The sequence below is a fragment of the Carassius carassius genome, chromosome 11, assembly GCF_963082965.1.
Source record: "Carassius carassius chromosome 11, fCarCar2.1, whole genome shotgun sequence".
Lineage (NCBI taxonomy): Eukaryota > Metazoa > Chordata > Actinopteri > Cypriniformes > Cyprinidae > Carassius > Carassius carassius.
This window is the reverse complement of record NC_081765.1, coordinates 28,047,497-28,072,923: the sequence shown is the minus strand read 5'-3', so window position 1 is coordinate 28,072,923 and position 25,427 is coordinate 28,047,497. Positions and strand designations below refer to the sequence as shown.

General features: G+C 35.1%; 2 protein-coding genes across 3 annotated transcripts in view; one reads left to right on the top strand and one right to left on the bottom strand.

Moving 5' to 3' along the window:
- Positions 1-25,427, bottom strand: part of LOC132153142 (PTB domain-containing engulfment adapter protein 1-like) — a 212,261-nt gene that overhangs the window by 119,006 nt on the left and 67,828 nt on the right. The gene's annotated exons all lie outside the window — the stretch shown is intronic.
- Positions 52-25,125, top strand: LOC132153141 (tissue factor pathway inhibitor-like). 2 transcript variants are annotated; one of them, XM_059562434.1, is made up of 6 exons: positions 52-201; positions 11,488-11,691; positions 19,046-19,129; positions 19,335-19,403; positions 23,956-24,120; positions 24,333-25,125. In XM_059562434.1, the coding sequence occupies exons 1-6, from the start codon at positions 120-122 to the stop codon at positions 24,395-24,397; spliced, it is 669 nt and encodes a 222-aa protein (XP_059418417.1). In that variant the 5' UTR covers positions 52-119; the 3' UTR covers positions 24,398-25,125. The 2 variants fall into 2 exon arrangements, with proteins under 2 accessions (XP_059418417.1, XP_059418418.1); XM_059562435.1 differs by having other exon boundaries at positions 64-201; positions 11,491-11,691.

Below are 25,427 nucleotides of genomic sequence, written 5' to 3'. Positions count from 1 at the left end.
GAAGTGCGTGACTCTGACTAACGCGCAGTCAATGATTATTTGGAGTAGTTATGCTATTGGGAGCCACAAACTTACTACACCACATAACTCTGAAGAGAGTGATTGCCTCGTCTGCTGGAATGGCTCAGTTACTGAGCTGGTCATGTACACCGCTGCTTCTGCTGCCTCTTATTGGAATATGTTTCACAAAATCAGAAAGAGGTGAGTTATTATTCTTTTTCCTAATGATTATTGTTTAATAAAAAGTTCATTTTCCCATATGTGGAGTGATTTTACACTTCTAGAAGTTTCAAAAGCATTTTAAACAGAAGACTCAACTGTGATAATTATAAATGTTGATTTAAATACAGCAATGCAAGTGCCTACTTATATTTGCGGTCAGAGTTTATCCTAACACGACCACTGAAAGGAAATGAAAGTTAAATCAGGCAATATATTTACGTGCTATAAGTGTTTAGGTGAGCTGAAGTTACTTTGAAGGTAACGTGACAGATTAAGTTATATTTTAGATCACGGGTAATTTATAAAGATTGCAGAATTGCATATTAAATAGATGGTTGCATATGGTGTCCCACCAATGAGAGCTGAAGCGCTCCGCTGGCTCAAAACTTTCAGCTCAACTTCGATGATTAAATCCCAAACAAACAAGATTTTTGTCAACAAGGGCTGTTTGCTTTACAACCACAATTTCTAAGCGAAATGAAACTCAAGGATTGATAGGTTTTAGGGGCATAGAAAATAGCATTTTTGTGTCACATTTGTTCTGTTTCATCTGCTGTAATAAATATGGGAAGATTATTAACTTTTGGGAACTGGGATTTAATATTTAACTTGCTTTATTTAATTCCTGCAATGCAAACAAACATGCCAGCAGATATATATATATATATATATATATATATATATATATATATATATATATATATATATATGTATTTCCTATAACTTCATATTGTTAAAAGATGAAAATGTTCCTAAGTGCAGTTTTACATGTTGCTAGTTTATTTATTTTTAATTACAAGAACAAGATCAGTGATTTAGATATAAGTGACTTTTATTTATTCATAATTTTTTTAACCAAATTTAAAAACAGAAATCCATCCAATTATGTCAAATATTTCAATCAGTTAATTAGTTCTCCATCTTTTTTAAATGCAAAAGTATCTGTAAATAAGTATGATATCATGGGATCTTAATAGATTAATTCATTACAGTTTTTGTATTATTATTTTCCCCATGTCCAGTAGATTTTTTGTCTCAAGCCCTTAATTCTTGACGCAGACTAGGACTGGGTGATATGGCCAAAAATTATCACAATAAAAATGTTCATGTCAGTTGGTATTGATAATTATCACAAAAATGTCAAAAAAATCTTTATTTTCTTTTAAGTTTAAAGGTGGATTTCTTCTCCTAAGTGAAAATTGTAGACACCATAGAAACCAGACAGTTAACTTTGAGTTTTACTTTTTTTTTCAGAACATGACAAACTTGCCAAACCTGTGAACATTTCACAAATCTGAGGTACAATATTCAAAGCTTATAATAGCAAATAATTTTATTCCAACATCAAAATATGCAAGATTAAACCTCAATCAAATCCTTTTTCAGTCTTTTTCCTTAAAATATCTTAATAGAGAAATAATAAATTAGTTTATGCATGTTCTAATGGATGACAATTTTTTCCAGTCATTAAAAAGGTCTGAAAAAGTTATTTTTTTTAAATAACTATAATTAGTCATCTATAGTATCACACAATTAGATCATGATAACCAAAGGTAAAATACATATCACCTCACTACGATGGTAAAATTGAACTATATGGTGGTGTTTGTAGGGGTGTTAGAAAATATTGATGTTGCCGTATGTTTAGCGATACTGTATTGATTCGATTCTCAAAAATGGAATATCGATATTTAAAACAGAAAAATTAAAAAATAAATACAAATAAAACATATTTACAAGATTAATGTTGTTTAATTTTGAGTTTATATCCCGACCGCTAGATTGCAGTTTTCATCTCTGAACAGATTCTAAGTGACAGGAAATACTAGCATTACTTAGCATACTCACCCACTGGTTTCCAAAGAGCGTTTCTGAAGTCAAAAGTGGGCGGAGGTGGCCGTCGCATTCTTGGCTGTGCGTCACTGAGCATCACTCCCGGATAATCAAAAATGGGCAAAAAGGCGGGAGCCGGTTGCTGAAACCATGCCCACCAGGCTCGACGGCAGTGTCAGCAGTGGCAATCTGCCTGTCACTCAAGTGGCTGAGCCCTTATTTATGCAGAACTGTATGGCTTAATATAATTTAAATGGATGAGTTATAGAAAAAAATTCACCCCCTCACAGTTGTCACGAAGGCCAAAATTAGCTATATAGACCAAAATAAGTTTTTGTACCAGGCTGTAAACATGTTTTTTTTCTGCTGTAAAGTTGGGCAATTTAAAATGGGGAGTCTATGGGATTGACTCCCTTTTGGAGCCAGCCTCCAGTGGCCAGTCGATGAATTGCAGTTTTAGTCAATTGATGGTTTCAAGAGAGGGTGTGGAAGGTTGCCGGTTGCGTCCTCCGCGGGACCGTGGGATGGTTGCCGCCTCGGTTCCAATGCTTTCCGCGTCCTGTGTGAAGATGCTTACACGGGGCGCAGCAGGCGGTATAGGGTCGCCACGCGGCTGCAGCTTTCTCTGATCATTTTTGGGACGTTTTGTGCAGATGGGATGGTCTCGCGTTGTGGTTTCGGCGATTCCGCACGGAACTGAATTCAAACTGAAAAACCTGTGAAATCCAAATGGAAAGGTTCAACAGCTGTATTAATTTTATTGTTTTACAATCATTTTGTTATCTTTAAGGAATCCTGTACAGACTCTATTTTTCATTGATATTAAGCAGATGTAATTTTTTGTTCAGATCAAAATGTATGGGTGCCATTGTATGTTACAATTGTAAACTTAAACTGTGAACATTTAAAGCAGGGTCTAAAAATATATATGGTCTTTTTATAAAATACCTTTTATACATACATCCATCTCAATAAATTAGAATGATGTGGAAAAGTTCATTTCAGTAATTCAACTCAAATTGTGAAACTTGTATTTTAAATAAATTCAATGCACACAGACTGAATTAGTTTATACTTGCTAGGGGCTCCTTTTGCTTTAAGGTTCCAAATCCTGCTGGAAAGTGAAATCAGCATCTTCAAAAAGCTGGTCAGCAGAAGGAAGCATGAAGTGCTCCAAAATTTCTTGGTAAATGGGTGCAGTGACTTTCTAAAAAGTTTTCTAAAAACACAATGGACCAGCAGGTGACATTGCACCCCTAATCATCTCAGACTGTGGAAACTTAACACTGGACTTCAAGCAACTTGGGCTATGAGCTTCTCCGGCCTTGGTTTCCAAATAAAATACAAAACTTGCTCTCATCTGAAAAGAGGACTTTGGACCACTGGGCAACAGTCCAGTTCTTTTTCTCCTTAGCCCAGGTAAGATGCCTCTGACGTTGTCTGCGGTTCAGCAAATTCCTTGATGCCTTGACCCCAGCCTCAGTCCATTCCTAGTGAAGTTCACTCAAACTCTTGAATAAAATTTGCTTGACAATCCTCATAAGGTTCTCTCATTTGGATTGTGCATCTTTTTCTTCCACACTTTTTTCTTCTACTCAACTTTTTGTTAAAATGCTTGTATACAGCACTCTGTGAACAGCCAGCTTCTTTGGCAATGAATGTTTGTGTTCAATAATGTTGAATGTTACAGGGACTGATTATTTTCAAATGCAGATCCCACTGTGTTCTGGTTAAATTATTTTTATTTATTTATTTATTGCTAAGGTTTGCATATGGTGGTGTGTTCTTAATGACAGCTTTCATAAAAATATATCTTATTCCTAAAATAAGAAACATCCCAATATATCGCCTTGCTTACAGTATCACAGTGTATCGCAACATATCGTATTGCAACCCCTGTATCTGATACGTATCGTATCGCCAGATTCTGGGCAATACACTGCCGTAGGTATTTGTATGAAAAACAGTAACCTAAATACTTTGGGTCAAATATGGACCAACCCAACTTTTGGGTAACAATTTAATAAAAACCCAACTCAGTTTGTACATATTTGACCCAAAGATGGATTGAAACAACCAATTATTTTACAGAGTGCGCCTGGCACAGTGCATAGAAATAGTAGTCTAATTTCTTTTGAAAGATTCTGTCACATATATGCATTTTAGTCTTTAAAAATACAGAAGTGAGATTAAGAGATGTTCCTTTCTGTGAATAATTGGCCTGTGCTATGGCTGTGAAGTTCACGTAAAGACACATCCACTCTTGCCAGATGTGACCGCCATTCTCAAGATGGTGCAATGCAGAGATCAGGCTTCTGATACTGCATGACAGATTAGGAAAGTGAGTTATTAGTAACCTTTTCGTTGAACAAACATGTAATGATTTCTCGTTATGCTAATGACATGACTGACAATATTATGAATATTATATGACATAGGGGTGTGTAAATTAACACATTCTGCAGGATTTTATATTTATTTATAAGAAACACTCTACGCCTTACAAAGTTTGTTATTGTTGGCTCGATATATATTTTTTGGACATTATGACTCCTTCGTATTAATCTTCATCAAGAAATGGTTCTATATAATAAAGCTATCATAAGATGCAAGGCACATAATTCTCAAATTTTTTTTTCTCTGGGTTAAATATACCACTATTAGTCATGCCTCATTGAATGAGTCATTAGAGGAAGGCTTGTCTAAGCCGATAGCTCTATCTTTTTCCTGAGGACTGACCCTTTTTCAAGAAAATTTCAGTGTTTGTTCAGACACTTTGCAGAATTGCACAAAGCTCCTCCCTTCTAAATGGTCTGGATAAGTTGAAGTGCCATATCTAAAATTCCAATGAACCATCAGGAGAGGTCAAAGAGAAGTGTGCTCGCTTGATTAAACTGTAATTGCTTCTGTCATTCCTTATACATTTACTCTGAAGATGAAGACTGATGCCATTAAATATAGACTTGCATGGTTAAAAATGCTATGGATTCTTAAATGTGTTCATATGACAGCTGTATTGTTCAAAAACAGTGTAAAAGTGCAACTAACCAGGGTGCTTGTGTGGGCTTTAAAAAGCTGGGTGAGATTAAGGGCGCCTACACAATTTTATACCGTGTCAGTGATGGGAATACATTGATTTCAGTAGCATGTAACAAAAGCATATATAGAGAAAAAGCAAGGGGTTTTATGAAAGTGACAAACCAATTAGCCAACAAGAATATCAAGGAGGCAGGTATAGTTGTGTACTCCTGCTTGATTTCAATCTTACAGCTTTTCCACACCCTTTAACAGATTTGTTAAAGTACTGGGAATTCCATTAAACTGTCAAAACTTGTACTCAATTAAAAGTCCTAATATCTTAAGACCAAATAATATACTAAAATGAGTCTCTACGTTTAATTGTACTTAAGTATTGAAAAGTTAAAAGTAAACACTTTTCTTAGATTGTCTTTTGAAGACAAGAGACAGTAGAGAGACAAAATTAGATTTCCTCATTTTTTAATTGTTGATGCAAATATTTTATACAAAATAAAAAACAAAACCTTTCAAAAAATACTATTTTCTCTTTTTTTCTGACTATGAGATGTCAAACTAAAACCAATATTCTGAAACCTAAAATTAGCAGCAGAAAATTATACAGTGGTTTGACATTTGAATATAATGATTCTTAGAATAACCAAGACTGATCATGAACTAATCATGTTCACACTTGACTCAAGTTAATCTAGCAACAGTGATGGTTATTAAAAAATACTACTTATAGTTCAAAGTTTGTGTCTGAAAAAGATAGTTCACCCAAAAATTAACAATGTCATTTATTCGTCTTTGTCTTTTAAAGCCTGAATGACATTCTTCCTTGTGACACAAAATAAGTTATGTATAGCAGAACTGAATAACAACATAGATTTCACTCTGGGGGTGGGACTAGTCTTCTTAAAAAAAAAAATAACTGATGCCTCATCAGTATTTAATCATTTTGGAAAGATTTAAGTCATAATTATGATGACATAATTTTTACTTTTAAGACTAAATGAAATTGCAATAGTTTAATAGTAAAAACAAAACAAAAACAAAGAAGAAGATATATATATATATATATATATTTGTCCTTGTAAATGTAATTGAGTAATAGTACAAGTAATCAGCTTTAACAGAACTCAAGTAAATTACAGAATACCCACAATAACATTAATATAATAGTAATAATAGTGAAGCATTCAAATACTATACACCTCAGCTTTTTAAACATATTTTATCAATCCTATTCATCAGATGAATCTCTCATGTGTAGGCTCCCTAAGAAAGGTTTAATGTGAGAATTATCATCAGTCCCACATGGAATTTGTGCCCACTGAGCTCCACAGAAAGCTTAGTATATTGGAACTGGAACAGACAAGCCCACACTTTCCAATTTCATAAAGAATTTAAAATAATTTAAAATCAGCTGATAAAATTAACCAGAAAAGTCTGTTGATTCTGTCTGCTGGTTCATATACCGAATCAAATGTTTCACAATGACTCTTCGCTGAGATGACAACATTGCTTTGCTTTCATTAGAGCCTAGCTAAGCAATAGGATTGAGTCAGGGCACGTTTTGACATTGTTCTTTGTCTCCTTTTAAAGGATCATAAAGGAACTGTATTAAGATCACATATCAACACTAAGGTATTGCAAATATCCCTCCTGGCGGTTTGTTAGTCATAGCAATATAGCACGGTTGAGTAGTTTTAACACTGGAAAGGTTTTGCATGCAGAACACACTAGATTAACATCAAAATTTCTTATGTGGACTATATTATCAATATTATTAACAAACCTTTGCTGTCATATTTTTCCCATATATATATATATATATATATTTTTAAACTGGAGAATTGTAGCAGGATCATCATTTTTCTACTATGCCAAAGTCAGCTCACTTCTGCAGGGATCAAAACAGTTATCAAAAGACACTGTGTTTTAATGCTTGAAGTCTTCTCATTTACAAGCCTTTAAAAGTGATTTGCCTTCAGCCATCTTTATTAATTCTCAAAAAATATTTAAAAAATAACCAAAGTTCCTTTAAGGCAAGTTAGTATACCCGACAACCATGTTAGCAACACCCCAGCAGCTATTTTCTATCGCAATAGGCATGCAAATACAGGTCCTATCTACCTGAATGTGTAAAGCGTCATATTGTGATTTCTTCCATTAAAGGAATAGTTCTCCAAATCTGTTCCGATGAAGAAGCAAACCTATCTGCATCTTGGATGGCCTGAGGATGAGCACATTTTCAGTTTTGGATGACATATTCTTTCATAATGTCAGAATATTTGTCGAGACCTTGTTGGATCTGTTGCGTTAACTCAGTTTAGGACACCAAACTTAGAACTGCACTGAGGTTTCTCTCTTCACACTCTAACGCACTGACATTTCGAGCACTGGAAAGGTACTGAAGCATGCATAGACAAATATTGGGTCTCATCTTCCCTCTGACCTTGAAAGATTTTGTACCATGATTGATGATATTTCAGGACTACATTGCATTTTTCAAGGACAATCTGTGTCATTCAGGGAATAGTCTACACTCCCCAATAGTGTGTGGTGGGAAATATTATTTATTACGGTATGGTTTTTGGACTGTTTGTAGTATAGCAGAAGTTATTAGAACATTTTTCCTAGATTATGTGGGGATGCCATTACTTACATAATGCAATCTACTGCCTGCACTTATTTAATGTATAGCTAGGCCTGTAGTATCTCCTGCTTCCTAGAAATTTATCTTGACAGTTATTTATAGATTGTGAGATTACCCTGGAGATTACCATTGATTTCGAAAAAATATATACAAATAATATATACATTGGTGAGTGGAAATTCAATACTCTTTAATGTATGTAACACTTGAATACCAATTTACAGAAGTAAATAAATATAACAAAGATATTACCTGTTATTTTATACTCACATTCTATTTTTTTTTTTTTTTTTTACACTTTTACCAGTCTGCTTTAGGTCTCCTTCAAAAGGAAGAGGCAGATATTCCAAAGGTCCTTGGAGCTTGGTTCAGTCAGCCATGTTGAATTATGTATATATGTATTCCTGCTTTGTGGTGGTTAATGGGAGATCAATGCTCTCAATTTCCAACTTTCTGTATTGTGTACAGATTTATTGCAGGGAGAGATATGGAGCAACCAGTTAAGCCTTTCAATTTAGGTGGTTAACTTGCTATAGAGCATACCATGCAATGCTGTGGATATATATTTTCCCCACTAAGCCTTATGTTTAACGTATGTCCACATCGGGTGTCCCATATGGTTGAACAGATCGGTGGCCACACAGTCATTTAAAGAGCCAGAATCGTCTCATGCAGTCAGTTGCAGACCTGACAATGATTAATTGGGGTGTATGGGATTATTTGCTTCAGTGAGCCCTGCACTGCAGACCTCAGATAATTGCACCAGGTGACAGAGAGGAGGATTTTCTGTCCCGCAAGAGTTTCATGTGATCCGACACGACGAGGTTTACTATGTCACCTATTTTTGTTATCTGTGAACGGTAGTAGAATAAACAAGTTCTGACCTATCTAGGATTTTAAGGTGTTGCAGCCATTGAAGGAATGGAGGATTTTGTAGACAAAGATGGTCTGCAGTGCCACTGGCAAACAGGCCTTAACCTGGATCAAGCCTGGATGCCTGACAATAGTAAAGCAAAATAAATCAAAGCTTTACTACTGTACAAGTCGGTGCATAAGATAAACAAAACAAAACACCCATATAGTTTTCTCTGTTTTTTTTTTTCTATGTTAAAATACTTTCTCCAGTCCCAGTTCAATATGCAGAGAAAAGTATAAAAATTTATAATTGTAGGTTTATTCTTAAACCATTCAAAAAAATGATAAATATTGTTGCCCTGTGGCACTTTCCCTCCTAGCCCAGCACAACTCAACCAATGGCACACAGGAGGAGCCTTCTGGAAACCAGTTTGAACACAGTCATTATACTTGCAGTTATTGAAATTTTGTAAGGTCATCTTATAAAAATGTTCAAGATAACCAGACAACTCCCTTGCCTTACAAGTCATCAAATAAATGATTCAGTTCAGTAACACTGAACTTTAGATAACAAGGGAAACCTCTGTTTCTGTGACTACTCTCTAACACACAAATCTGTAAATTTATCAGTAATATGACAAATGGACAATTCTTAATATGCCACGTAATGAAAAAGGGCTTACGTTAAAACTGACTCACTGGTTACTAATTCATAAACGACAAATACTTTGCCATTTATAGTTTTACAGTGTCCTTGTGTTACAGTCATATCCACTGCTGACAGTTTTATTAATCATTGCACTGTTGCTCAGGTAACTAAAAGCAAACATTGAGCCAACGTGACATTGACATCTGTAAACAGATATTTACATGCATTGAGCTTTCCATCAGACTGAGAGTTCATGAATGTTTTACTCTTTTCAAAAACTGACCAATGTGCTAAATTCCACCTTGAGATAAAATCAACAGAAAAAACAACATGAAAATCTCTCTTTCATGACGGATATAAAACAAGCAAGGGCTGAGTCTCAACATGGGGCAGCCTGCCCAAGCTCAGCATTGACAATGAGTTTGGCAAAGCACCAGTTTTGGGTTGTTCTGACCACTATCCAAATTGAGGGGAATCCAAGCAGAACCGAAAATTCATGCTGGGGTAAAAAAGCATCTGGCAGATTAAATTTTAACAGAACAGTTTTTTCCATTATAGACATAAGTTCTTTGGGGAAAGTCTGCAGGTCCAGGTATTGTCTGTGTTATGATACACTGAAATTGCATGTTTAAATATTACATTTAAAAACAATTAAATTGGAACGGATGTACACAAGAACTCATCTTAAAAGAGCTGCTGTGTCCATGGAAATGGAGAAGAAAACAAGTCCTCTGCAATTTTGGCTTACGTAATTATTGTTATTATCTTAGTTCAGATTTTTTTTTCTTCATAATAGTTAATGATTAGATAGAAAACAATAAAATATATCCTGTTAAATGCTCTAGTTTCTCAAGCTACACATGACAATGTGCAGGACTTTTTATATTTTATGGTGTGTGTGTGTGTGCAAATATATATATATATATATATATATATATGTAGAATTTTATTTTTTTAAATGAATACTTTTATTCAGCAGTGATATTCATTTGGTCAAATGTGACAGTAAAGACATTTATAATGTTACAAAGAATTTTTATTTCAAATAAATTGAAAAAATAAATAAAATTTATTTGAAATTTATTTCAAATAAATAAAGTTCCTTTGAACTTATATCCCTCAAAAAGTCCTTTAAAAATGTATAAACGTTTTCACAAAACTATTAAGCAGCACAGCTGTTTCAACATTGATAATTATAAGTAATGTTTTTGAGCACCAAATCAGTATATTAGAAGGATTATTTAAGGATCATGTGGCACTGAAGACCGGAGTAATGATGCTGAAAATTCGGCTTTGCATCACTGGAATAAATTATTTTATAAAGCAGATAATCATTATAGGACTACAGTAATTAATAAATTATACAATGTAAAATATATTAAAATAGAACAGTAATTTTAAATTGTAACATTACAATATAAATGTAGCCTCTATGAGCATTCTTCCCTGTCTGCATTTAATAATGATGCATGTAAAAATATTGATGTTTTTACTATTTTCCTTCAAACTACTACTACTTTCCTGTCAATCCCATCAAGACGTATGCTATAGGGGTTTCCTGCTTTTGAGCAGGAAAGAATTTTATCCAGAGTATGTGGAATACCAAAGCAGAACTCTCTCAACCCGAGGGCAGCATTGAGCAAAGAGGATTTTAGAGTGGAGAAGAGTGGGGAGATGAACATCAGGATGTGACAGGATAAGTGATCCAACTGCCTGCAGGGTGTCGTCACTCAAGTCCAAGACCATCTGTTACTTTAGTCTGTGGCACTTTGGATTCAGTCCTTGTTGTGTGAACAGGAAGGACAGCAGAGTTCACTTCACTCAGGATGCTCTTAGAACAAACTATGGTCGGTTCTTGGTAGGGATTAAGAACCTATTCCTGGGGAAAAGCTAAATCTTTTTGATTTAAACCATCTAAATTTATATTCATGAAAGAGTGCTTTATCTTCCTCGTTGGCTTGAGAGTGGAAGAGTGTAGGAGGTTCATTCCTGATTTAACCAATCGTTAAACACCAAGAGCAAATCTGTCAGATCCCTCAAATCTACAGTCTGCCATGTCAATGAGATCTTTTTGAGCAAATGCTCTAGCTCTATTAAAAGTAGGTCTATAGTAAATTTCCAGTGCCAGAAAGCTCTTTCACCCCCTACAAAGCCTTAGGTGACAGATTATAGTTGGCTTCAATTTACCACGGAGAGTTTTGTGAATTATACCTGGAGCAAATTATAACTTCTGGCTTCCTTCCACCCTCAGCAGATGGAGTGAGGTCTGAAGTCCACATATTCCATCATTCATGCGCCCTGAAGAAAGACGAAGGGCCATGCAAGGCAATAAAGGACAGGTTCTACTTTGACTTTGACACAGGTCGTTGTGAGCTCTTTGAATACGGAGGCTGTCAAGGCAATGCAAACAATTTCGAGACCCTACAGGAGTGTGAGGAAATGTGTCTTGTGAAAGGTAAGGCAATCTTTAACTGACTTGTGCTATTCTATGACAAACAAAAATAAATACAAATATGACTTTTTTCTTTCCAGAAAATTTTGGAAAATAACCTTTAAACTCAACACATTCTTCAGAATGAGGATGTGTCCTTTGTGTTAGTCAATTTCATTTTCACTCAGTATATTGGATGGCCTGTCCCAGACTGGCTCATGGCCAACATGAACTAGAGAAAGCATTTATTTCACAATGAGATATTCTCTCCACTTTACATTTTTCTAATTCATGGGTTTTTCTAATTCATGGGTTAGAATTTTGTGATTTTTTCGATTGAAAGATCGAAAGGACAATCAATGCAAATTTTTTTTCACAGCCGCCTTTGCTCATATTTACCAAATATTAGTGGAGGGCACTGTATATACTCCCGGGCAAGCGTTTGGGATCAGAATGATTTTTTATATTTTTTTACAGGAGTTTCTTATGTTCATCAAGGCTGCATTTATTTGATCAAAAATACAGGGAAAAAATTAATATTGTAAATAATTATTATGATGTATGATGAAAATAAAGTTTTTCTATTTTAATATACATTAAAATCTAATTTATTCAGGTGATGCAAAGCTGAATTTTAATAATTATTACTCTAGTCTTCAGTGTCACAAGATCCTTCAGAAATCATTCTAATATGCTGATTTATTATCAGTGCTGGAAACTGTTGTGCTGATTAATATTTTATTGGAACCTGCATGTGATACTTTTTTCAGGATTTTTTGATAAATAAAACGTTTAAAAGAAGAGCATTTATTATAAATCTTTTCTAACAATATACACTACAGTTCAAAAGTTTGGGGTCAGTAAAAAAAAGTTTTTTTCTTTTTTTGAAATTTTTAAGAAGTGATAGCAAAGATTTATATTATTAGAAACAAATTATATTTTGAAAAATAAATTGCTGTTCTTTTTAATATTTTTATTCATCAAAGAAATCTTAAAAAAAGTATTGCAGTTTGCAAAAACATATTTGGCAGCACAACTGTTGCCAACATTGATTATTCTAATAATAAATCAGCATATTAGATTGGTTTCTTAAGTAATGGCTGATGGAAATTCAGCTTTGCACCACAAGAATAAATTATATTATAAAGTATATTAAAATAGAAACCATTATTTATTATTATTGTAATAACATTTTGCAAGATTACTGATTTTTGATCAAATACACATGCTGCACAACTCTTTGTTCAAGCTCTTGTTCTGTCCAGGCTGGACTATTGCAATGCCCTCTTGGCAGGTCTTCCAGCCAATTCTATCAAACCTTTACAATTAATCCAGAATGCGGCAGCAAGATTAATTTTTAATGAGCCGAAAAGAATACACTTCCCACCTCTGTTTATCAGTTTGCACTGGCTACCAATAGCTGCTCGCATAAAATTCAAGGCATTGATGTTTGCCTACAAAACTACAACTGGCTCTGCACCCATTTACCTAAATGTATTACTTCAGACTTATTTGCGCTCTAGAAGCTTGCGTTCTGCAAGTGAACGTCACTTGATTGTGCCATCCCAAAGAAGCACAAAGTCACTTTTACGGACTTTTAAATTAAATGTTCCCTCCTGGTGGAATGACCTCCCCAACTCAATCCGAGCAGCTGAGTCCTTAGCCATCTTCAAGAATCGGCTTAAAACACATCTCTTCCATCTTTATTTGACCCTCTAACTTTAGCACTCACTATTCTAATTCTATTCTTTAAAAAAAATCTTAACTACCTTTCTAATCTTTTTGTTATATAAAAGACCTCTAACACTAGCTTGCTCTATTCTTTTTCTATTCTATCGGTTTTCTTTTTGTTTATTATATTATTTAAAAGCCCATGCTACGTGTACTGTGTTAAGCTAACTGAGACTTGTTATAGCACTTATATATCATTGCTCTTTTTGTTGTTTTTGATTGCTTCCACTGTCCTCATCTGTAAGTCGCTTTGGATAAAAGCGTCAGCTAAATGACTAAATGTAAAATGTAAATGTAAATAAATGCAGCCTTGCATAAGAGCCTTCTTTTAAAACATTACAACTCTTACTGATCCCAAACTTTTGATACTCGATAGTGTATATTAGGGATGCAACAATAAAATGTGTGTGTGTAATATACAAACTTGTAAAATAACATTATTTTCTAATTTAATCTTTTTTTTTTTTTTTATCAGCATATCACAACTTGAGTGAAAATATTTTCAGAATGTCTTCTTTCCCTTTTCCCCCAAAATTTGTATTTTTAAATACAATTTTAAATGGGGATTTTTTTACTGTTTTGGAACCCAGTGTACTCGCTGACATGTAAACAATAACATGTTGCACATTAGTCTACAGGTGCAGCACAGTGATGTGGGTGTTGGACAGTACGTCACATCTGTACTTTACAATGGCTGGAATGTTGTATTGACCAATCAGTAACCAAAACTACCCTTTGTTTTTTTTGTTTTATAAGCATAGAAATAACACACATTACACAATATACTTTTATGGGAAGAGTGAATAGTTCACCATGAGGGAGTTGTTCCCAACAACTCATTAACTGCCCATAAAAAACAATAATGTAACGCATTGGTGTGGTACTGCAATTATGGATCAGTTTATACTCTGCAAGTGTCATAATTATAACCTACACTATATTACTTTGTCAAAGAGCATGATAGATACTTTAAAAAACATGGGGCCAAGATCAGAAGAGCAGATGTTGGGTTCAGACAACTTTAATGAATACAATAATTCTAATGCAAGGAAAATAAAACACTATAATAAAACACAATATTAAATTGTTTCATTTCTAATATTGGCATTAAATTAGTATATAAAAGCAAAAATGAAAATGACTAGAGGACAGAGTCAAATCCTTGGCAACAAGCCAAGGCTGAGATGAGAGAGATTAAAGATTCCATTTAGGCAATCCGATTATTTCTGCAAGAATAATGAGTAACTCTTGGTCCTTTTCCTGTTAAAACAAGAACAAATGTGCAGTTCACAGTAAAGCCAGGCCACAATGGATTATTTACAGCTTTGGTTGGTTGGGTGAGTCATATTTCATTACATTTTCCAGTGGGGGTCATTGTGAATTGGAAGGGCCCCTGCAACATCGCCTCCTGTGAGAGGTCATCATAATAATCAGTACAAAACAGATTGTGTCATGTGACTGCTAAACAAGCCTCAATCCCATCACAGCCACAGAGTTGGGAAATAAGAAACTTTGCCACTTGGAAAAACACCTCCAAGGACCTGAGCTCTCATAAATGCCTGCAAAGTATTGCCAAAGTTCCCCCCATGGAGGCAGAAGAGGAAATTGACTGCTGTGTTTGGATTCATTTCTTCTTCACTCTTCACCACATGCCCTTGATTATTTTCAGCTCTGCCAATTCATTTTCTAATTTCTGCAGCCACCAAACTTGCTTTTTCTAGTAATAGAGGGAACATTTAACCCTTTAAACCTAACAGCATGGCATCTGATCTTCGATGAACCAAATAGGGTTTATGTCACACTCAACTCTCTGATGTTACTGCCTCCAGCAGGGCAATTTTGGGTTCCCCAGAGAACCTTTCACTGATCAGTTCTTAAAAGAACCATTTTTTCTTAGTGTGAACAACATTTTAAGAATCTAAATAACCCTTTTTCCACTATTAAGAACCTTATTGTGCAATGAAGAGGTTCTCTCTGATGTTACTGCCTCCAGCAGGGCAATTTTGGGTTCCCCAGAGAACCTTTCACTGATCAGTTCTTAAAAGAACCATTTTTTCTTAGTGTGAACAACATTTTAAGAATCTAAATAACCCTTTTTCCACTATTAAGAACCTTATTGTGCAATGAAGAGGTTCTACAGTCTTAAAATGAAAGGTTCCAAAGGGGTAATTTCACAGTGATGCCATTCAAAGAACTCTTCAGTGATGAGCTCTTAGAAGAGTCATTTTTTTATCAGAATAAATGTAAAGGAAAATGTATATATATACATTTATCTATATAAATGCAGAAAATGTAAAATCTAAAGAACCTTTTTCCACTGTTAAGGACCTTTTGTGGAAATGTTTAGCGGATGTTAAAGTTTCTTCATAGAACCATCAATGGCACTCTTTTGTAAAGAGTGCATGGAAAATTTCTTCATGAGTGCAAGATTGACAATAACAACCTCCATGAAATGGCTCATGAGAGACCTAAACCATAACCCTCCTTATATGTATATGTGTGTGTGTTTGTGTGTGTGTGTGTGTGTGTGTATGTATGTACAGTATATATATCTTGCTCACTGTTTTCTCTGCACTGTAACGCTGCATTGCATTACTGTGAGTATTTTTGGCTCTTGCTTGTTAAGTTCCTAATTTGTAAGTCACTTTGGATAAAAGCATCTTCTAAATGAAAAGGCAACAATTAAACAAGCTCTCACTGCTTCCTTTTAAGCACTTAAAATTCAGATTCAATGGAAATCACTGAGCATATGGAACAAACATCAGATAATAAACCACTGTGAGAAATGAATGATAAATGTCTCCATCTAGTGAATCAATTCATCAGTGCCCTATAAAGAGTGATTTGTTTTTATGTTTGTATGTGAAGTGAGAGAGAAAGAGACAGATAAACTAGGAGAGAAAGATCATTTTCTAATTATTTTTCACCCCTAGAAAACTGATTCCGTTTCTTTACATATATTTTGCTTTAAATTTTACACACGGTGATGTGTGTAATTGTTGTGCCTCAAGTGGCAATAGATTGAATTGCAGTTTGTTTAAGCCATTGAGGTCTTTTATGTCTTGAGTTAACCATTTAGCATTAACATTCATTTCAATGGTAGTTGCTCAGCTGGCGCAGAATCTACTTGAAAGTACCTGCCTTACTGCCATCTTTTTTAAACGGCATAATTTATTTTTAGCATTCCATTCAGTTAATTTAATTCAGTTTATTAAGTGTCCTTGTAAATATGAACTCTAGATCAATGCTGTATATGAGTGGTCATTTTCTAAGCTTAATTAGCATTCGTCAACCGCTCTCGGTCAGGACAACTGTCTGGGGCGTAGAGTATCAGAACACAGTATCTAATGTAGTGAGTTTAGCCGCATCCTGATGAATTCTCCCACTTCATTTGTAAAGCAAAGTGTGGAAATTGCACTGTTTTATTTAAAGTAAATGACTGGGATAACCCACTTTTTAGCAACACAGTAATGCAAATAAAGTCTGACAGTGTTGTCTTACATATTATTTTAGGGTAATCTACACCTTTATGTCACCATTTATTTTGAGCTATTTTGAAGAAGAAGAAATGCTGTTATGTAAATAAATAATGAAAGTTGGTGAGCGTCAGTGTTTTTTTTTTTTTTTTTTAATCCTGTTGACTTTCATTGTTTGGATGGACCAAAAGCTGTTTTATTTTGCACTTACTCTGAGCTTTTGCCTTGACCATAATCACATTTTAATAGCTTTCAAGCAGTAAGTGGGACTGCAATTAATATTGAATTATATCCAAAAGCAGCAACTAGCTTTAATCTGTATGGTCACTTTGTGACATTTATGATCAGGTTAGTGCAATTCATAGTTCCTTCTAAATCCGATTTATGCTAAAGAAGAGAGAAAAACTAAATACCCTGATGATTTCTCCTAGCTGATTGGATTAAAGCTGCCTTTCTCCATATTTTAATTAGCAATGGCCATAAATAAATTCTGCATTACGGGACAAAAACATGGCTGGAAATTAAGTGATTTTTTAAATCAGTGAAATTTTAGGATCCAGATATTAATTTATCAAAAGGGTATGTGCTGTAGATGGAGCTAGAATACATAAATCACTCCAGCCTGTCTATGGCTTATGGCCAAGGTGTTTGTTAAGGTTCTGCTGAAAGCCACTGCTTTAAAATGCAATTCCCATATTTATCTAGTTTAATCATGAAATATTTAATATCTGTATTAATATGTGCAGATGTTCTCATTATGTAATTCATGCATATAAATGGTGTACAAAGCTTTAAAAGTCTTTTACAGTCCTGAGCTGTAAAATGAAAGGAATAGTTCACCCAAAAAAAGGAAACGTTGGTGAAAATTGCCTTTTGCCTGTGCTAGTGAACCTTCTACCCTAAGTGTGGGGTAAAATATTTTCACGTATAACACTTTTCATTTACTTTCATGTCTAAAGTTGCTGAAAAAGAACCTTTAAAAACAAAAACAAAAAAAATCCTTTCTTTTTTTAGAGGACAAGAGTCCATGCCATCTGGAGGATGAGCCGGGACCATGTCGAGGACTGGTGCCTCGTTATTTTTTTGATTTCAAGAGCCAGGAATGCAAGCTATTCTTTTATGGTGGTTGCTTTGGGAATGCCAACAACTTCAAGACCATAAAAGAATGCCATGAGAGATGTCTACGTATGTACCAGCAACATAACATTTCTCTTCTATGCAATTTTCAATAATGACATACTGATTTTGTGCAAGCTCTGAGTCATCTGAGGTTACAGCCCCTTTGTATTCTGGTCTCAATAATCTTCATTCCATAGTGCAATTAGAACTTTTAATTCAGCTGGTTTTAATTCAGTCCACATTCTGTTTTATTTTTTTATTCATTTATTTTTGTGTGTGTGTCTGTTTGGTAATTTGAACGGTCACAGTCAGTGCAGAACTGCAAATACAGAAAATTTCTCAGCACATTTAGTGCTAAAGGGGTCATATCATTAAGAATCAAACTATCCTTGACTGATAAGGTGGTTAAAAGCTATACTGGCCCCGACAGCAAACAGCTTGTGTGCTGAAGCAGCACAGCACTATATCCAGTTCCACATGTGAAGAGGTCATTTAAACAGATGTCTTAGAAGGACAGCTGCCTGTTAAAGGTCAGAGAGAAGATTGGGAGAAAAAAAAAACTAAGATTGTACAGGAATATATATTAGAAATTATTTATAAAACTACATAATTATTATTACCCCATTTTATTAGGTAAAATATGCTAAAAGATCAACTAAAATGAAAAAGACAAATTTAGCCACAAAACCACTTCACTACTTCACTACTACACCACTGACCGCTCTCTACAGATCCCACCTTCTTGCATGCCATGTCAATAATGCACAATGCCTACATGTTAACTACTTTTCAGTCATTACCTTCAACAGGTATGAAAACAATAGGAAAACAAAGCCTAAAGCTGGACATTTTTTGGAAGGTTAGGAATTCTGATCTGGACATGACTGGGAAAAAGAGGATTTATAGTCACCCTAGAAGAATACTAATACTTGAAAAACACAGAGAGGAAATGTGATTATAGTGCTAATAGTGCTACCTGAAAGAGAAAGTTTTCTCTATAACAAGAGGACAACAAATATGATCATGTCTTTCAATTTCCTTCCTCTTTTTAGCTGCCTCAAACCACATGGAACAAAATGCTCCATTAAAGCCAGAAGAAGAACCCAAGCCCAAGACAGAACCTCTCGCTAAACATGGTGAGATGAGTCACACATCAGGCAGAAAACCTTTTTATTTGTAATAGACATCCTGCAGTGATCTGTATTTAAGGATGCACTCTTTTTTTCGGGGTTTGTTTTGGATTTTCGTTGGACCATTAGTGTTATTATTGTCATTGCAGAAATACCATTACAACTTTTCATATGATTCTTATTTAGAATTTGTGTATTTGGTTATTTTTAGTTGAAGCTCCATTGAATGCATCACATTTGCCAACGCGGAGAGTGTACAAACCATCTGCACAGGAAGCAGGTGAGAGTCACATCTCACACACGTGTACACACACACACACACACACACACACACACACACACACACAGGCAGAGGGTTCCAGACAGCTGTGCCTTCGTGTCAGACAGTCTGTTTGTCTGAGTCCAGAGGGCAGTGTAGCAGCCATTTTTTCTGCCTCCTCCTGCTTCTTTTGACAGTTAAGAGCTTCTCTCTGCTCCGCAGCCCCAGGGCACATGACATCCTTGTTTGGCACACAGATTGCACAGAAATAAACTGAATAAACTGAATTAAAGATATTAATACTCAAGTTTTGAAATGTAAAACCTGACTATCAGTTTCTGTAATTGCAAGTATATTTTGTTGTGTTAAATTTCCTCTTCTTGGGATTTGGGCTCTTGAGGGAAAATGCAAACAAACTATTAAACACTTGCAATTTTCTGTATTTATATGGTTACCATGTGTTAATGGGAGCTATTCATTTTACTTCACATTTGCCTCTTGCCTTAATCAAAGTGGTTAATGAAGTACAGTAAGTGAATTACCCCATGTTCGCCATCTTGACAGCTTTTGTAAGAATTACAGAAAGCTCAGACACTTTGATCTTCTGAGACATACTAAAGACACACAGTGCATTAACATACAGACATCTGTTCCCACATCTCACTGAGAGAAAATGCAGGAAACGCCTCTCTCACAGATGCAACAGTTCCTTCTCATCCCATTCCTTCCCTTCACATAGCTCACTCAGAATGGTCAATAGTAGAATATAATGGTCTATATTAATGCAAGTGATATTTACAGTCATGTTTGGTCTCATTTTAATTGTCTCAGTGCAACTGGTACAATGGTCTCAATGGGATGTTTGTCTTGGTCTGAGGTATTTAAACGATTGCAGCAAAAGGATCAGGGCCTTCTGTAGCTGGAATGAGCCCATAGCATGAAGTGTTTCCACAAACTTCATACTATGTATTTTTCTAAGAGTCAGGTATGCATCTTTTACTATTAGAATCATCTTTGAGAATTTGATGTCTTGTATTGATTTGATATCTATGAATTGGCTATGTAATTGGCATGATCCTTACCTGACTGATAATAAATTGTTACATTTGATTTACTCTGACTTACTCTGAAATAATTTTCTCAAGTAGATTAAGTGAAGGCTGTTTCCGCAAATCTGCGTCCAGGGTTAAGTGCATACTAAAACTCAGATTAGATGGAGCATAGGGCACATCAGGTGAGGTTTTAGATTTCTGGCTAAACCGCTTGACTTTAGTTAAGTTGTACTCAGTTGCATTAACTATGGGGGCTAGTAAAAGTACTGGTCATAACCGCTGGTTATTGTCTCAGCTTTAATTAAGTTGTACGTAGTTATATAACTGTCGGGGGCTAGACAGGTAGTGCTAGCATAACCGCTGATTATTGTTGGAGCTTTAATTAAGTTGTACGTAGTTATATGACTGTCGGAGGGGTGGGGGGGCTAGACAGATAGTGCTAGCAGAACCGCTGATTATTGTTGAGACTGGCGAGTTTGTGATTGTGGGGCACACGTAAAAGAACGGCCGTCGTGGGGCCTAATGAACGAGTAAAATAAATTAAGAGTTATATTAGAATAATCAAATGTCAGAAGAATAACAATAATAATTAGACACCAACAAACAACCAATTTGCCTTTCAACCTAAATTCAAGGTCATACTTAAATGGAGTCAGATTAGATAAGTAAAATGGAGTCAGATTAAATAATAAAATGGAGTCAGAGTTGAGTTTAACCTAAATTGAATAACTCTATGCGCTGAAAGACCGAACGCGTAGGAAACCTTCATCCAGCACTGGATACCTTCCTTGGGCCGAGTGCCTGGACCTTACACTTTCTGTTTTACTAATTTATTACAGGCAATTCACTATGGGTTAAAAGTAACTGCAAATTAATTACAGTTGCTTTTGGGTTTAAAGGATGACTTGAATGTGTAAATGCTCTGTGGTTCCCTGAATGACAATGCTTAGATTTTACTGCTATCTAGTGGATCAAGTATGTAAATTCAAGTTGACTTCATTGTCATTCCTGCTAGAATGAATAGTGCTGCAGTGCCGATGATGATGTATTTTTGTTGGCCAACCCAGAAGTTAACATCGCCCTGGTTTCTAAACAGGCTATAAATGATCCACAGTCACATGACAATCTTTATTTGAAAAACATTTTGAAATTTTGGGTTAGAATAGTTTGCCAGGGCATTATTGTAAACACAATAAGGCTGTAAAAGCAGACAGTGAGTTGATGGGTGATGAAGCAAAGGTGCTGAAATGTTAACTTGTTTTTGAGTTTTCGCCTACAAAAATTCATAATCCCAAGTCTAGTGTTACTCCAGCTAGAACAGCATAAAATTAATCTTAAACTAGTAGAAAATTACATTGATGCAGTCATTTCATCAATGAAAAATCACAACATCAATGAAAAATGTCAATAAAGTGTCAATTTTTCACATCTTAAACAATAGGGATCTGATGTGATGTTTAATCATAATATGAACATAGCGTACATTGGAATACGTTTTCAGTACTGAATGGCACATGGTCACCGAGAGACATGAAAATTTGCTAGTTAATTGTTTAATTGTGTAGCAGAAGTGCAGGGCAAACATAAATAAATGCATTATAACAGGGCTGTAGAGTGCGAGTCTGCATTAGAGGGGGGGGGTGTCTCCACAAATCTGAAAGTCTCCCTGTGGTTCTACAACAGACAGTAGAGCCCTGCATTTCAGCTTGAGCCCGATGGCCCCTGAGTTTTTTACTCCCCTCGAATCGGGCTTCGGGCCAATTTTCACATCATACTTCACACGGGCCATGCCTCCTGACTGTTTTAGACTTATCCTTACTTATATATTTTAGACATCCATCAATCCATCTTTACGGATTATGTTTATAATGAAAGAGTTTTTGTTTTCGATTTGTTTTATTTCGTTAAGTAGTCATTTAAAGCTTTCTATAGATATATCTTGTCTGTGTGGCATGTATTCGCTGAGTTTCGGTTCATTTTTGTACTCCTGTTAAAGACGAGACAGCAGAAAGCGCATTATGTTTGTTTTCTTTATTTGATAAAAGCACAAATTTTTTTGATATTGTGATTGCACACAAATAAAAGTAGACCCTTTGCAGTTACGAATGATGTATTACTCTTACCTTTATGAGCAAAAATGATGCCGTATCCACTGGAAAAAAGTCATCATGCTGGCGCCTCCATATCTCTGCATTAACTATTGGATAAAGTGCACATTTATCTAGGTTTAACATTTAATCATTGTTATGTGCTTGAACTGTTTTATATCTATAGATTTAATTTTTAGGCAAGTCGCGATGAGCTTGGTCGTTACTTAAAAAAATAAAATAAATAAAACATATTTAAGAAACAAAAAAATGCTTTTCTAAACTTTTCTAAATTAACTTAATAAAAATTAACTTAACTATTTCAAACGAAATGAAATATAATCACTTTGCTATAACATACAGAACCTAACTATTTTAATTTGCTGAAACAGTAGCATAAGCTGTTTAGGGACTGTTTAGCTGTTCAAATCAGACACTAGAGCATCCCTTCATTCAGACACAGTGAAAGATCTGATAAGAATCAGTGTAGAGGGGCCTACACTGTAAAGTCTGGAAGATTTTGCTGCTAGAGAGAGTGTGGCCAGCTGGTTTAGCCAAGGCCAAAAATCAAGAAGGCCAAACGAGGGGCATGTGTCTGCAATGGAGGATAGTCCATATGACATTGAGCCATGTGATGTTAAGTTTGAAGCCCTTAAAACACTTAATTTGGATTTTCTTTTTATTTGATTTATCTTGAGATGTTTTAAGTTTAAATTTCTGCTCAGTGAAGCACTTTAAGTACCAACACTTTTTCAGTAAGTTACCTTTCTTGTAGAATTGTGCTTCAAATAAAGATTTTTATGTTGACCAGATTGTTAGTTAATCATTTACAAGTCAATATTGCCTATATGGACAGTGAAAAAAAAAAAAAAAAAAAAAAAACAAAGAAGAGAAGAGCTGTTGGAAGAGGTGTTAGTGAGGCCAGCAGGGGGTGCTCACCCTGTGGTCTGTGTGGGTCCTAACGCCCCAGTATAGTGATGAGGTCCTGACTTTCTGTGGTCATTAAAAATCCCATGGCACTTCTTGTAAAGAGTAGGGGTATAACCCCAGTGTCCTGGCCAAATTGCCCCATTGGCCTTTGTCAATCTTGGCCTCCTAATAATCACAAAACTCTTGATTACCTCTATGACTCTCTCTCCTCTCCACCTGTAGTTGGTGTGTGTTGAGCGCACTGGTGCCATTGTCCTATGGTTGCCGTTGCATCATCCAAGTGGATGCTGCACACTGGTGGTGGATGAGAAGAGAACCCCCACATGATTGTAAAAGCACTTTGGGTGTACAACAATACACAATAAAGCGCTATATAAATGCATATTTTTTTTATATATTTTATATTTTATTAAATAATATCATCTTTTTCTGTCTCAGTTGAATGTGTATAAAGTGTTTTTTAACTGCTGCTGATTTTGCCAACATATTGTTGCAATCCCCCAGAATTCTGCTTGAGTCCAGTTGATAGAGGTGATTGTGATGGCTCTGAGAGGAGATACGTGTACAACCCCAGGACTAAGAGATGCCAGATGTTTCGCTACACTGGCTGTGGAGGCAACAAAAACAACTTTGTCAATAAGATACACTGCATGAAAAAGTGCATGAAAGGTGTGTTTACTGCAGCCCTCGCTTACTTCAGAGGGTTTGATATTACAATTGAGGAAAGCACCGCAGTTTAGTGTCAGTAATGATGATGCTTAAACATCCAACTTGTGTTCTACTATGCTGGACCAAAAAAAAAAACAAAAAACAAAAAAACACAGAAGCAGAAAAAGTTGTATCTATTGTTGATTCTTTATGTTCAATGTTTTCTCTTTCAGGTCACAGGAGGAGGCAAATACGGATAAAGATGAGGAAATCAAATACCTTATTTCGATCTGTCTAGGACATATATTTTTCACAATACCAAATCCTAAATCACTCTTCAGAGAGAAAATAAGAAACCGCAGCATGTGCTAGTACAGTACATCGCTGTCCCACACATTATTGTCATGTATATCATTATCACAGTTAATGGATTTTAATCTAGACTTTATATATAAAGACATTATATGTATTTTCAGTCTAAAACGTAATCACTGTGTCTTATGGGGAGAAAGGAAAAAATTGCATACAAAAATTACTCATCATCTTTAATGAAAAATACATTACTTGTACAATTTTATTTCCACAGTGCCACTTATGGATGCACTAAGACTGTTATAAAAATTTGCTGAAGATTCTAAATCCTTTTTCTTTCTTTTCCTTTATTTTTTAGTAAAAATGTTCAAACACTAATTCCTAGTCTTTGAATGTGTTTATACAGTACATTTCAAAATGTTACACTGGAAACAGAAGTTGAGTCTAGCATAGAAATGTTTATAAAAATGTGACCAACATCATCAATTACCACTTACATGACTGCATAATTTACTAACACCTTACCAATAGAGTACCAGCAATTCCATTGTTCCATTGTGTTCTTGGACTTACTGATGGTTTGAAAAAGGAAAGCACATAAAACTGCTTACAACTCTACACAAGATGGAGCTGTTACTCTTAAGACATTTTGCTATTCACTACTAGTGGTTAAAATGCCTTTACATGTACTCTTATTAAACAATTGTATTTCAATGAACTTTCAGTGGCTTCATTACAGTTGTAATTCATTATGTTTCTTAAAATTAGCTGGAGGAGTGGAGGAGCATTTGGACTCCCATAAGATGGGGGCCCCAAGAGTTTTTCTTTTAAAAATAAGAATGTTGTTTAACCCACCAATCTAAAGTAATTTCTGTGACCACAAATATCCCGTTCACAAATAGTCATACAACTTTAAAATAGAACATCACAACAACATTACAACAATTTTATATATATATTATGTGTGTGTGAGAGAGAGAGAGAAAGAGAGAGAGAGAGAGAGTGTGTGTGTAGTA